The sequence below is a fragment of the Phaethon aethereus genome (assembly GCF_964289735.1).
Source record: "Phaethon aethereus genome assembly, chromosome: 8".
In the NCBI taxonomy this organism is placed as follows: Eukaryota; Metazoa; Chordata; class Aves; order Phaethontiformes; family Phaethontidae; genus Phaethon; species Phaethon aethereus.
In genome coordinates, this window is record NC_138584.1 from 26,168,463 (window position 1) to 26,184,257 (window position 15,795).

The window sequence follows — 15,795 nt, forward strand, 5'->3', positions numbered from 1 at the left end:
AGACACTACTGAACTACCCGTCCATGGCACCAGGATTTTAAACCAAGCTGAGGACGGTGCCCCAACAGAGCAACAGAGCTCCGATTGCTACATGCAGCCATGTAAGAGCCAGTTAAACCTAAGTGCCGCAGCCTCCATGAGGTGTGGGCCCTGTGGGGAGGCCACCAGAGGAATCAGGCAGGGCTCTGCCTCGGGAGGGCTGTTTTCAGGATGGGACCCTGTCCCCAAGCCCCATCATTCCAGTTGTACCTGTGACTTACAGGATGCCACCAAGCCCAAATGAATCATCACACAGGGCTTGGGACTCCCCTCCTACAGCAGCCCCGGTCCATAACACTGTGTTCGCTGAAGCTTTTCCAGGGTGCTTTTCTCATAACAGACTTGTTTTCTGATTTAGGAAAATATTTATTTTCCTAATTTTGTTTGCCAGCACAGTTTTATCCAATTCTTTCCTTCCCAGAAACTATGATGGATATTATGAAATGTAGAAACCAATTTGTAACATACATACATAATTAAATTATTATTCATTCATTCGTTCTGCTATCCTCAAAATATGTGGTTTAGTGCAGAGATCAGGCTCAACATAAGAACAATACCTTTTGGAGTACATTATCCAGAATATTTTTTCAAGTTACTTCCCCTCCATCATGTCACTCTTAAATACACATGATCTTAAATGAAGTGAAGTAACTTTCACACTGTTCTGACAGCAAATGCACTTCTACAGACTCTGTCATGCCTGTCCCAATCAAAGGTGCACGCCTAAAATTTTGCACTTCAGAATTCATGGGAATATGTGAAAGCCTCAACTTTCATCAAAAACACCCTTCAGTTTTATAAAAAGCAAAACCAAACCCTCAAGGCTTTAGAAAACAATTTGAATTCATCACCCAAGCACATACCAAAAAACCCCCTTAAATTCAAGCAGTAGGTATAAGAATGCAAAATACAAAATGTATCAATAAAAGCCACCCTTATAATTCAGTGCATAAAAAACCCACAACAAAACCAACAAAAACCTTGAGCAGAAAAACTCCATTTGAATCATAAGAGAAAATGAACTTGTGTGCACTTCAGCCACATGAAAGTTTTGGCATTGAAAAATTAATAATTTTCTCAGTACTTACTGCATAAAGAAAAAAACACCCCAGAGAAGAAAGGAGGAGTTAATTGTCCTTAAATTGAGGATGGCCTGCAGGGATGGCCCGCTTCAGTGAAAAAGGCCAAAGGGATACTGGAACAAAGCACTCAAAACAAAAGCTCTCCTCAGTGTCTCCCGCACCCTGGTTTTCAATAAATTCTGCTGCATGTGTCTGCTCCGTCTTGCTATAGTCAGTACTGGGAAAAAGAAAGAACCCAGCCACAAAGGCTGTTTTCAACATCACCAAAAATGCAGCGTAAAGGACAAAATGAGATTTGCTCTTTATGAGCCAGTGCTCCCAAGTGATGCTGCCCGGGAGTTTCAGGTAGATGCTCTCCGATGGGGATGGGAACGCAAGCTCAAACCTCTCACAGCTTAGACACAACCTTCCATAGAAAGCAACATGTAATTAGTAGCTATTTGCTTAATTTCATTTCTATTATTGGCACACACAAATAGCTGCAGCTGATTGGATCCATGAGCCATCTAGTCCAAGATCCTGTCTCAGAGCCATGGTCTTTAACTGTCGCCCAGGAAAAGCGTGTACAGATCAAGGCAAGTAGGCAATGATGCCCAGTCTATCCTCCTGGCTCCAGTATATGCTGGTTAAGGGACTTCCAAAACTGGAGACTACCTCAAAACCATCATGTACGAGAGCCTCTGCTAAATCTCGCTCCATGAGTTCGACAAGCTGTTTTTTATGAATCCCTGTCCAATTATAAACCACCAGGATATATTTTCCTACTGTAAAAACAGTTAAGCAAAATTCCTCAGACAGAAATATCAGGCAAGCTTGAGATTAAATAAGCTTGGGAAAATTCAGTCTAGATACACTCAAAAAAATAAATACATCAGAATGCATGTGTCTCTGCTAACTCCACAGTCTTTAATCAAAATTCCCACCGAAGTGAGGAGCGAAAGGTGAGCTGTTGCCAAAGTTCATAGCGAGAGCCATGGGATGAGAAGCAAAGTTCTGTCAAAAATGAGAAATTGTTAAGGAGAGGGAGCAGGAGGAGCGGATCGGTTCTCGGCACGACAATCTCAGGCTGCCTTGAAGTTGAGGGACCTCAAAGAGCCACTTAAGCTAGTGCTCAGGATTCTTCTGAACTGGGGCCTGAACAGTTATTATTTATACTCTTATCACACAGAAATGTAAATTCCATTGGAAAGCAGAAAAAAAAAAAGGGGGGGAGGAAAAAGGACAGTAGCACGCACCATAGCAGACTCACAGAAGTAACACAGACAGTTTTGTTCTGCAGACTTCATAGAGAGAATTTAAACAGGCAGAGGGACATACTGGATTTTTACTTAAAGTGCTGGTATTTAGCTACACACATAACTCATGCACTGGTGCAAGGTCCAAAAAGCAGTCAGTCTGTGCAGACCCCACACCAAAGTTAACTAAGTCACCCATCAAGAACGACCAACCACAACAACCCCAAAAAGTTTGAAACCCCAGACCAGCAGCCTGAGCCACGCACACATGCCCACGCCACAGCAAGGTTTGTGTTCCCACAGTCACTGCCATCAGTACCTGGGCTTGCAAATTCAAAGGCACTTCAACCAGCTCCTACACCTGCAGCCACAGACAGAACCATGCTGTGAGCATAACCCAAGCAGCCCACGGTTGGTCTGGGACAGGAACAAACACAACAGCATGAAAAGCATTAACAGCTTCACACTTCTACAACCGGATGGAAAGCAAAGGAATACAGCCTGTCCACGGCCCAGCCGGACCCAGACACACCTCTTATACCAGCTTACTGCATTTTAGAAGCAGGTTTAGACAAACAAAAGCCTTTCTGCTTCAAAGGGAAGTCACCTAAGGATTCTTCCTGCAGGCCCAGAGACAACATCCTGAAGTGTTCAAACTGCTTTAATTCCAATGACAATAACCAAGTAAAACAGGCAAATTCATGGCATACCTGCTCCAAAAGCAAAGAAGAAGCTCTTGTCTGTGTTCTCCCTTAAAAGCGCCATCACTCTCTTCCCCATCCTCTCATTCCTCTTGTAGATGAGCTCCTGTCTGAAGTAGCTGTCTATCTCCTGAGCCGTCACCTGCTCGTGGGGCGGAAGCGTTGTGTTGATGAAGTTAGGCACCTAAAACGGAGAGAAAGAGACTGGAGTTCAGGTGACCATGGTTAAGTAATCCCCCCAATCCCTGGATGTTTTAATCCAGCCTTATTTAAACCACCTGAGCATCATTATCATACAAAAACCACACACCTCACTAGAGGGTGAGATCTTAGGAGGTTGCTAGGAACTTCACAAAGAAAAAAAAAATCACCAACCAGCACACTTTTTTTTAAGTGAAATTAGTATTTTACTAAATGAAGGCTAAGTTACTTTTGACTTTTCTCCGTTCCTTAGGTTTAGGTATTACTTTTGGGTGAGTTACTAAAACCTTTATTCTCTGCTTGTTCAACACAGTTCATTGGCCATTTAGTATCAGAACAAGTCCTGTAATCTGTTCTCAGCCAAGGTTACCATGAACTTGAGTAAAGACTGCAAGATTTGGCTTCTATATGCTCCTTTTTAGTAACCTAACAGTTAAAAAAAGCAGGAAAGGTTAGCAAATCCAGCTATAGGAAGATGTAAACAGGGTAAACCTCCTCATCTGTCTTGCAGCTTTAGATGCTATCAGGTCTCACCTGAGACAACCACGCATTGCAACACATAAATCCCTGGAACATTCCTGATATTTCTGAGGAAGGGATTTCCACAAGAACTGTTCCTTCAGTCCCTGTTCTTGTGAGGAGAGATGTTCATGGGCACAGAAGAAAGGTTGAAACCCCAAGGACTGTTCTTGCCAGGGCAGCAGACCCAGGAATGAGCCAAGACCCAAGCTATAATGGACAGACAAGCCAGGAGTCTCTGATTATTAGGACGGGCAACTTTTTCTGACGTGGTGAGGGTCCAAGATCTACCACAAGAGTTCGGGAGCCTACGGGCCCTGCGGCAAGAAGTGCTGCAGGTGGGCAGTGTTTGATGACTGCTAACAGGACTCAAGCACCTTTCAGCGATTTTCTGTGCCTCACCACCAGGAAGCAACTTAAACTGCAAAACCCAGGTTCAGATTTCGGAGTCCTTGAGTACATGTAAAGCTGCCAGAATTTCCAGTGTTAATCTGAGTCAGTGGTAATGATATTGCATGCACAGCCCATAAGGGGAACATCCCTCACACGCTGTGCTGAAATACTTGATGCGAGGACGCTGTTACTTTGGTTAATTCTTTCTCTGATTTTCTACTATACCACATTCCTGTATTCATTTTCTAATACTTGCCTTTAGTCTTTTGCTTTAAGCCACCTCTTACCCTCCCACTCGGCCACATGATTTTACCACCACAATTTTTGTCTCTTCCTACCCTCTTCATTCATGCTGCCTCTCCAAAAGCTTTCAGCAAGTGTTAGGGAAAGAACTAATTTCTATCTTCCTAGTGGCTCTCCTTAAAGCTTTTTCATCGCAGCCTCAGCTTCAGCTCTCCTAATGCGTGGGGGACCAAGCAGCAGAGATTTCTCCCCATGCATAATGCAGAAGGACAAGTCTAGCCCTTGCTCTGGATTCCCACCAATTCCATTGCTCTCCCATTCCCAGCTGGGTGAGACAGAAATGGGATCTCCTGAGCTGGGGAATCCCGTATGGCTGGCGCTAACACTGCTGCTGACAGCAACCCGCCCGAGCCTGTTGGTCCATGTGGACCAGGTGAACCTTTGATTTTCCAAATAACTTCTCAACTCGCTTTGCCAAATCACCATAGTTCTCACAGCATGTCCCTCCTTAAGGGTTCAGGTGCATTACCCTGAGTCACTCCTTCCTCCAGGCTTTCCAGCATGGCTTGGCTTCTCCAGCTTATCTTGTGAACTCCTCAGAGCACGCAAGTACTTTGCACCTTGTTTTCAGTTTAGCCCTTTGCCAGCACCCAGCAAATAATAAGTCCCATTAAACCAGACACAGAGGAGACACCAGTTTCCTGTTAATACACAAGGAAGCTGCCCCGATGTCCGGCAAGAACATGCATTTGTCTCAAAGGGACCAAGAGCAGCCCGCTGGCATCGGAGGGGTAAAGTAGTGGCTTCAATTCCTGGTGAAAGGCAGGGAGAGATTTTCATTGTAGGAAAAAAGTCTGAGGAACAAGTAGTCATTTTACACTTGCAATGACATCTGCAATGCAACGCTGTAAATCAGTTGGTCCACACAGATACTACCAGCCTTTGTATCTCTTCTATACTGAGGCTCTGTATTTAATGGAGTGATGTAGATGATCCAGGAGTCGGGGAGCCTTCAGAGACTGAAATGGAAGGTGAAATTTTTTGGGAACATCTGAAGGCTGAACACCCACATAAGAGAAGTCTCTTCTTCACTGCTTTTGGCTGAAGGGAAGTGAAGGCTGCAAACTGATGGAACCTGGTCTTGAATCACCTGCAGTCCTTTGGGGAAAGCAAGGTACAGCATTGCCTGTGAGGACAACCTGCTCTTACACAGAGCAGAAGCAGCAATGCTGGGGGATCAAATAGCTTTGTGCACCCCGCTCCAACCAGGGGAAAGCTCTGACGCTGGAGGTCTAGATAGCCCAAGGACAGAAGCTGTGTTCAGACCTTGACCAAGTGGGTCTTTGCCAAGAAGGAATGTACCTTCCTTCAGCTTGTGCATCTCCATCACTTGCACTCCTATGTCCACATTCAACCCACAACTTGTTCCTCCTCTTTATCTAACCTAAAATACAGTCCACAAAATACAGCCACTTACTTGGCTTTTTTTCCCCTCCCTCCCTTTCTTTCTCTTCTGTGGGAAACAGTTTGCCAGTGGCAGAGAGAGAAATGTAAAACCAAGACTGGGTTTTGTCAGCATTTCTCATGCTTGTCCAAAGAACAAGACAAAGGAAGGCATCACCTCTAGGGGCACATCATCAGCTACAGATCCTGCTGCACCCTGTGCATTCCTGTATTTCTAATGGACTGCTCCATCGATGGCAAAAATAAAATGTGCACGTATGCTTCTGCGTGTGTGTGGCAGAGGGGAGAAGATAAATGATTGAAGTAAGTATGCCCGTACACAGTAGTGCAGCCACACTCTGAGCTATGACACTGGCCTCATTAATCATCTCCATTCCTCCCTGTATCGCGGTTCCTTTCCGCAGTCGGTGACATACACCATGCCTGGCTTCAAGGAGGCAGCTGCTCCTGTTGATTTAAGAAACCCTTTGGATTCGCAACCACCAGACAGAGATCAGGAAGTCAAGAAATAGTCACATGCAATTAGGAAGCTGTTAACTGCAGCCAGGATTTAAGTGGTGGGGTTTTTTTTGAAAAAAAGAAAATATGTTGTGTTAAGAGGATGGGCTAAAGAATGTACCAGAGGGATGCACCTTCCCTCTTCAACTTTATCAAACATTTTTGTTTCCATTCAGTGTAAAAAATAATTTTAACATTTTAATGATAGGTATTTGTTGTTTTGAACTGGGCGTGAATGGATGAGACATTTGCCTGGGGCGCGCTCGGTTTGTAGTGGATACACATGGCAAGAGATAAATAGATTCTTTCTGTCCAGAGGTGTTCAAAAGAAAGAACATTTTGGTTGACTGAATCATCTAGAACTCTTCTTATTTTCCTTTCCTATTTACTTTGGGTTACGGCTCTCCTATGGACAGTATAGATAGACCCCAAATTCAGTCATTAGGTACATCCTGCATTTCTTAGTTAAGCTTTTGAGGTTAAAGGGAGAGAATATGAGAACAAAAAAGAAGTTAAGTTCCAGCCTTGCAGAAATTTCTTCCCCTCCTCACCGCCTGTGTAACTTTATTTGAGCCAGTATCCCTGATGGAATATATGTGTGGGTAAAGCTCTGCACACACGTCCGAGCTCACAGTGCTGTGGGATGCAGGCCATAATTCTTCACCTTTGAAGTCAGTGGGAGCTTTAGGAAGAAGAAAGAGGAAGGATTGTGGAGTGGTTATGACACTACCCTGAAAAAATGGTTCTGTTCCCATGGGCAATACAAATCTCTTGCATGATCACAAGCATGTCATTTGGGTTTAGACCTTCAAAGCAAACTGAGCACTTAACCTCCACTAAGTATCTTTGAAGCATTTGGCTTTATTCCTCCTGTCTCTCAAAAGTCCATCTGTAAAATGGGGACAGCAAGACTTTCCAACTTGAGAACAGATGTTACATACAAGGCACTGACTGAATCTAGCTGTTGAAGGACCCAAAGGAAGATCTGAAGTCCAAGACGATGCTCAGCGGTAACCTCTCTTCCCACAAATACTTTGTGAAGGGAGGCTGGGATTCTGCTGCAATCATTAGCATAAGAGCGAACAACATACTTTAGCTTAGAAAAATGCATCAGCAATATCTCAAAATCTATGCTATGCTGTAGCTTTGTCTATAGAGACAGAGAGAAAGAAATGAAAAAAAAAGAGAAGAGAAAGCAAAATATATTGGTGTAGTGTCTTTTATCACATTTAGGGCTTACTGCAAAGCTGAAAATTCATAAACATTGTACTACATTTAAGTACATTTTCTTATTTACTATTTTTTAATATTTGGACAATTTTTTTGGGCAGAGGCATGATGCCAGAGTTGTGAACATCTATCTGCAAATAATTTTTTTGGACACATATAAGCACCATCAACTTTGGTTAACTTTTTTTTTCCTGCTTTGGATCTATTTGCTACAGTGGAACTGTTCTAGATTCAGTCCAGTATCAAATCACAATCAGATGTGACGTGGAGGAATAGCATTATCATTCCTACTCCTATACACTACATTTCCCAATTCTGTGACAATATTTGTTAGCCTCGTTCTGTCCCAGTGATGCTAGCCTATTTCTGGAATGTGTGTTCAATTTGTGAGATTATGTCAATGAAAAACCAAGACTACCAACATCAGAATGAAGGGCTGATATTGCCTGTGTGCAGGCAGAGGTGGTCTTCATCCATAAGTCTATCTGCAGATGGAGAAGAGGAAGCTGAGGCAGGGAAAAGGGAAGCTCAACCCCTGCCATGGAAAATATAATGATCCTAAAACCTCTCCTGCCATTATGTTCCTGTCTTGGTCAGCCCTCTTGGCTTCCGAGACTCCTCTCTCCTCCTGTCTCCTAATCAGCAGGTAACTAGTGGCTTTCCAGCCTCACCTCCTGTGCAACATTCAAGCTCCAGACTGCCTCAAGCCCAGCATCATCACTAATCCTTGCAGGAGAATCTCTTAACAGTAGTGCCTTACGTCTCCCTCTCTCCCCAGAGCGTTCAAAGGCTAAGTAGAGAAAATGAGAGGAGGCACACCCAGGGTCACAAGGGATGTCTATGGCAAGGTGGAGAGTTGGCCATCAAGCTTCTCGAGTTCCAGTCCAGCATCTAAATAGAAAGCCCATCCATTTTTCCCTGACAGGAAGCTCAGCCTCCGTGCTAGTAATCCTTATCTCCAGTTGTTAGCAGGGAGTTGCTCCCAGATCATGCTGACTGCATTAATTTTTTTTTTAAATATGACAACGATAGGGTTCTCCTTATTAGTCTTCTAGTTTATGAGCTTTATGTGGGCAGAAGCCAGAAGGCAAGTAAGGGATCATGCTTTGAAGGATTTTCTCTGTACCACGCAGGTCAGGAACTTTTATACGGTCGACAGCACTATGCGAGATAAGGATCTCAAGAGCTGACAGCGCGGTTTATGGGGGCTGCCAGGGAGCCAAAGCAGCATCCCGAAACCCGCCAGCTCCTCTGACAAACTGAACAGCCCTAAATTCACAGCAGCCCTTCTTGGGTGAGAGGCTGACATCTGAGCTCGAGTTATCATTCGTTTATGAAGGGAGGATACCCTCCCGTTAACCAGCCGTGACAGGGCATTGTGGTTTTTACTGCAGTGCTGCAAAATATACTGCTCTGGACTTGGAAGGCACCTGTTTCTCTCTGATTTATGGACCCTTCTGGAATCTGGGAGAGAAATATCCACTTACTGTAGCCTCTGATACGGAGGATTCAAAAAGTGCAAAGTGAACGGGCTGCAAGAGCAAGGATCTCCTGAGGGAGGAGGACGTGGCTGCTGACTCGACGAATGCTGCTGCTGACTCGACTGGTTTTCCTCCAGCACTCCTGAGTTTCCATCCTGATGGAGACCTTCACTGGCCAAGGAAGGGGTGTCACGTTAATCTGATTTAGCCCAAAGCCCGAAGTCAGCAGCTGCCAAGAAGATGAACTTCCAGCTTGTTATGGAAAAGGGAAACCAGGAAGGTGCTCCGCAAAATGGTGTCCAGTTCAAGAATGTTGTGATTAACCCATTATTGTTTTTTTTTAAGCACCAGAATTTAAAGTGATCTATTCGAAGCCTGAGTGAACTGTAAAAGGAGTCTTTGATCTTCCGGATAAGTCAGCTCCATCACTCCTTTCCCAGGGCAAATATCTACCCAAGATGGGACTTGAGAACATATTACAGGCACATCCAGCACATTTTGGAGGTTGTGGTCAGGATAGATATGTCAATTTGGTGGATTTTGGGCTGCTAAAATGGTTTATTAAAAGCAGACCCTGACGCCAAAGTCAGATACAGACTCAGGCTGATTTGTCGTCACAGAAACTTAAACATGTCCTCAGTTTGTGCTCATCCAGTTTTGTTCCCTCCCCTTTGCAGAAAGCAGAGCAGTTCCCCAGGGACAACTCTCACTGCAGCTGGAGGCTTGCAAGTTTTGAGTGCATATCAAAAAAACAGTCACACTTCTCCCACCCACACTTTCCCACCAGCCACAGCCACCCCTGCACCACGGAGCCCTTTGGTAAGCGCTGCTGGGGTTTGGATCAACTCAGCATTTCCACGGCAGGAACGGATTTTCCATCACATACCTTGGCTTAGCAGGAGCCTGCAGTGTCCCAAACATCTGAAAGCAGGGAACAGCCCTGAAAAATTGCAAGGCAAAGGGACAGCCAGCTTTCCCTGGGTGGAAAGTGTGGTCTTGACCAGAGTGGGGCTTCACGAACCCTAAACTACTTTCTGTCTTTGATTCATTGCAACTGGGGTGCTTTGATGCTGCTTCCAGCATTTCTGCTCCACTTAGGCATGTCTAATCCTCTCTGAGCCAAAGGCTAACGACTCCTTTTGTCGGGCTGCGCTGCACCGGTAAGGCCCCCGTTCCCGTCCCGTGGAGGGGGGTGTTCAGGCTCCCGGGGCAGCGGCTGAGGTCGGCGTCTCACACCCCATGCCAGCGAGCCCAGCGGCTTTTTCCCAACGCGTTGTTTGCTCCGTCTGCTGCCTCAGAGGAAAGACGCACGAGGCCAGCGGCCCCGGCAGCCTGCCTGTACCCTTTTCCCTGGAAATGGCAACGAAGAGGAGGAGAAGAGTCTTCTCTCACAAACCCGATACTGTAGGCCATCAGAAACCCACAGGAAATATCTGGATGAGGCTGGAGGGGAATAAAAAAGCAAAAATGCTTTTTGCTTGAAGGGAAGTGGGGGAGGAAAGAAAGTCCAAGAGCACAAGGAAAACCAGTGTAAGAGCAAGCACATTTCTTGGGATCAGCTCTGGGGAGCCACCTCTGGCTGCGAGCTAATCCCTGCCTATCCATATGTACCTTGGGGTCCATATACGTCGCAGATACGTTGCAGTTCACAGCAGCAAGCTTTCTGTAATTGGCCTACCTGATTTAAAGCTAGCCTGGGTACCCCTCAGCATGGCACGGCAACTTGAGTGTGGAAATGGAGGTCTTTGAAACTGAGTTTAAAATTGGCTAGCTCGGGTCCGTGAGCCCCTGGAGCATCTAAACTTGTAACTGGAGGAAAATTACAAATAGGAGAAGATGTGGAGAGGGAAAACAGGGTGAAAGCTAGTGAAGTCTCTATGGATAGTGCATGATACTTTAAAAAAACCCCCAAACTTCTGCAGGTGGCACAAAAGCTATAGGGGTCATTGCTGGCCTGAGGGTAAACTTGCCTGCAGGCGAGGTGAGCTGCAGCCCCCGAGTGCCTGCATCTCTGCAGCTTCAGCCTGCACCTGAGTGGAGACCCTTCCCGGGAGCCCCAAACCCATCCTGTGACTGCTGTTCTCCCAGGTGGCAACCAGCCAAATGACAGGCGTGTGCCCTGCCTGGTTTTACCTTCTCCTCCCATACCTTTAGGCTGAAGGAAAGCATATTTAAAGTAAAAAAAAAAAGCAGAAAGGCCCCAGGGATGGGCCGTGCATCTCACAAACAGCTTGGGGGGTGATACTTTTATCCCTGTTAAAAAAAAAAAGACTTTCAACAAATCCCTGAGAAGTCACAACCTCCACGTATGTTTTCTATGTGTTTTTCTACACCAGTTAAAGAGTTGCTTTCCAAGCACTTAGGGAAAAAAAGACAGTACAAGCAACCCCAGCCCCTGTCCCAAGGCCTCCCTTGCCACCCTAACCCTGTCCGTGCTCCCCTTCGTAGCGATGCGAAAATATGCAGCCGGCCTCTCTATCTGAATGAACGTTTTGATTAAAGAAGTCTTAACAAAACACAGTCAGAACAATGATCCTGGCCCCCTTTCTGCAAGCTTCACCCAACTATGCAGTGTACATTTAGGACGAGATTACAGGGACCTGTTCATTAATTGAAGAAGGATGACAAGCCTGCAGTGTATGCAAATAAAGGTTGGGGTTTCAGTGGGGAAGGTAAATCTTAACTACCTAATTTAAAACCCCTTTAACATTGGGATTTTTTTTGAGGCCAGCTTTCACAAGCTTGCAAACATATGGAAAAGTTCAAGTTTTTCTATTTCCCTTCCAAATGCTTTGTTTCCTTTGACAATGAATATTTTTTCTTCCTGTTCTGACACTAAAACCATCACTTATTATATTGCCATGACACCCAAGTAAAGATACTGATCAAAGGGCAAAGCAGGGCAATAAAGTGGGGGGGAAAAAAAAGGGAACAGAAGGTTTGGTTTTGGGAGTTGGTTTATTAAAGCACTGCAATTCTTTTTCCGAAGGTATTTTTCATTTTGTCTTCTGTTACACAGTGGGAGAACAGCTGGTCAGTAGCGGGTACAAACTCAGGTTGGGTTGTTCAGGACTCTTCAGCAAGTTCCTTCCCACCCCTCTTTAGTAAGGTGTTAGGGAAAGCCTGAATGCTTTTGTTACGTTTCCAATATGATTTTAACCCAAGGCAAGTCTGATCCAAAAGATATGGTGTTTGCAAAGTATCGCACAACTTATTAACCAGCTTTTCGCTCCTTTCTAACACACCAGCAGCTGGGCTGGACACGAGACCTCTGGAGCTGACACCACAAGGCAGCGCCATGCCGAGAGACAGCTCTGCCCTCCTGTTCGGCCCTAACAAAACTCCAGGCTACTTCCAATCCAACCAACCTAAGCCTTCTAGCCATGCTGGCATCTGGAACAAATTAAATGATGACTTTTGAACTAATTTTAGTTTTTTAAGGTGGGGTTGTTTGAGAGGTCCAGTATAGGACGTAAAGATGCAGAACATCTCCAAGAAAGCACTTGGAAATGGAACAGAGACCAGTCAGGAGAAAAATAAGAAATAATTCAGATGAAGTCAGTGAAGTAGAGACAAATAAAGTTATCCCTGAAACTGATTTATTTGCATCTCAGCTGGTGGAACTGTATAAACCTTGACTTGGGTTCATCAGCAATCATCTCTCCCAGAGGACAGGAAGAGAAGATCCAGGTCTGAAGTCACCATCAGAGCACCACCAGTTCACACCGGAGAACCTGAGCTGGTGTTCGCTATTTGGTAATGTGCAATAATAGTGTCAGACCAAGAAATCTTGTGTCAAGGAGTACCCAAGAATTTGTTCTTTTTGGATGATGCCTGATACTAATCCTGCCAAGTCAGAAAAGACAACCGAAGTGCCCCCTCGCCCCCTTTCCCCCTCCCTGTCATAATGAGGTGACAAGTACATCTTCTGGGTAAAACACAAAGGGAGAAAAATAACTTTGTACCTTCAACCCACAAGACACTGTTTAAAAAACTAAAAAGTCTTTCTCATTTGTCTTGAACAAGTATTTCCAAGAAACACTTCATAAACCAGCTCTTTAAAAAGAAGGGATAGTGAATGCTTTACAGCAAACATACAGCAATGCACAGAAAGCAGCATGCTACTACCTTGAACTCCAAATATTTTTACCCATCACTCTTTCATACTCTTATAGTTTATTCCCTTACTAATAAGTACAGGTAGTCAACAATCCTTAAATGTTTTTAATGTAAATCACCCCTTTTCTGTAGGTGAATATGTTCCTTTTCTAGTAACGCAGCAGTCTTTGAAAGAAAAACCTTTGCCTTTAAATGTCTTGTTCCAATTTTTCTTTCTCTCCCTCCCCCATTGCTTTCTCCATGGAAACTGGAAAGAGGAAGGAAGGAACTTCCAAGGTAAGACAACTCTAAATGCAAACATGTAACGAATATTTTCAAGCAAGAACCAATTTTCAAAACCTGTAGCATGAAAATTATCTGGGCATGTTCCAGATTATTAATAAAAAAGTAATCTCTGCTGTGTTTTCCCCAGCACTGTCATCAACAAGTAGACTTAAGTCTCACAATCTGGACCTGTAACCAATTTTCTGAAACACATAAGCCAAAATATAATATTGCTCCAATCTGGAATCCTGTTCTGACATAATATGAAAATTAGACTCTGAAAATTTTGGCTGCATTTCTGTTTTTTTACTTCCAAATGCTCACAATATACCAAGACACAAAGCAGTAACTCAGGTGCAAGTGGAAAGAAAGTACAATCCCACCGCAGCAGATCAGGAGCTCTTCTGAACTACGGGAAGGCAACATCCCTCCATCAGCATCCTGTGCTACAGCCCAAAGAAGAGACGGTGGGAGACATCCTCTGCTTGCGATGAGGCACAAGCGGCTCTGAGCACACTTGTCGCCAAACGTCCCAGCAGCGTCGGGACCACCATCAATGTCATTTTAACAAACGCTCCTGGAAGCGTTACTGACCCCTCGCCTGGACCCAGAGCGGGAAACTCGTGGGACCGGCTCCCTTGGCACCCAGGATAACCTTGCACTTGCTTCGCTGGAAAGCCTACAGTCATTTTCCCTGGAAGAACGAGAGGCTGTGCCAGTTCGCCTGCACTTTGTTACAGCTGAAAACGATAAGATGCTTCCAAAGCGTTGTGTTACAATAGCTGTGCCTTCAGTTTATGGATTTATCTTCCTTTGCCCTAGATAAAACTCCATTCCTTGGACAAATTAGGTCTGCTTGTCATTCAACACTCTACCTAATGGTCTCAGCTGTGCGTTTCTGCAGTTATTGAAGCTGGGGCATTCCACAGATAGTTTTCATTGATTTGAGAAGTGAGCCAGAAATCCAGTTGTATTTTATCCACAATGAGAATGGAACAAGTTAATGATGTAGTTAGAATTATCAGGACCCTTAAATCTTCAAGGACAGGTTTAAATGCAAGTTGATAACATTTTTAAAGGGGTACATAACACAACCTGGCAATTTCTAAACAGCATTTGCATTGTGAAGTGACACACCAAACCTTTTCAGGGAGGCTGACTGATGACATGGCATTAGCATATGGATCTCTAATATCTTATCAGGACCATAACATGGTTTTCAGATGGCAAACTCACTGTTTCAGCATGAATCCATGGGATTTTGAAGTTGCAGAGGCAACTCAAGATATGGGTGACATCATTCGAGTATATTAGACAAAAATCTCAGCTGTTTCTGATGGACACAGCTTGAAGAAGGCACAGTGAGCCCTGAGCACCTGAAAGGGGTTGAGACACGTCTGCAGGCTGTGATGACTGCTAAGCAACTTCATTGCGTAGCTTGTTTTTCTGTGTATGATGAAGCCAAGATCTCACCTCTCCTGGCAACAAGAAGATCTTTATACTCAGGTAAGCATAAAGCCTGTAAACTAAGTTATTCACTGGCCTAACTTGATCTTTTCATTTTGATATCCAGTGATGGCTGGAGCATCTGAAGGCATGGAAGGATCCTCCATCATTTCAATGGGCTTTCAACACAGTCTAACAAACACACAACTAACAAAGTTTACACAGGAATACAAGGAAACACAGAACCAGCTAATTCCATGCTGGCAAAGATAAATCTGTTTTATGGAATTGTCCTTAAAAACTGAACAGCTTAAAACTGACCACAGGAAGTAACTGGTGCAAGATATCCCTGAACCCAAAATTCTAGACAATCATGTATAAATAAAGACCTTTACATCAGATTTAGGGAACAAAATACAAGATAAATTGTTTTGCACCCTACTTTTTCTTCACCAAGGCCTCAGGTCATTAGGCAGTTTCTTAGCTGTCTCAGGTAAGAAAAAGTATCCTCTGGAGGCAGATAATTTTCTAATTTTGCACTAACAGATTTTTTTTTTTTCATTGTAATGCATCTGGACATACTGACCTCAGTTCCCCTGCGAGAGCGTCAGACAGAATACAGAAGTCAAAGCTACTGACCTAATCCTATGCCTCTTCACTTGTAGAGAGTTTTTTTTTTCCTAAAGGAAAGAAAGAAACCATAACTTCGAGGGCAAAAAAGCCTGAAGAGCAAGCAGAAAATATGCCTATCCTATCTTTAACTTAGACTACTTTCTCTTCAGTATCATTTTGACTCTCTGCCCAGAAACTCCAACGTAAGCCTCTTGACTGCAGAAGTCACAAGAGAATCAAGTGTTTGCAGAATGCTGTAGAAACA

General features: G+C 44.3%; 1 protein-coding gene across 1 annotated transcript in view; it reads right to left on the reverse strand.

Annotated features, from left to right (window-relative positions):
- TRABD2B (TraB domain containing 2B) overlaps positions 1 to 15,795 on the reverse strand; it is a gene marked incomplete at its 3' end in the record, with an annotated part of 293,204 nt that overhangs the window by 111,972 nt on the left and 165,437 nt on the right. Inside the window, exon 4 of the mRNA XM_082003217.1 lies at positions 3,070 to 3,244. Within this exon, the coding sequence (XP_081859343.1) occupies positions 3,070 to 3,244 (175 nt within the window). The remainder of the gene's footprint in view (positions 1 to 3,069; positions 3,245 to 15,795) is intronic.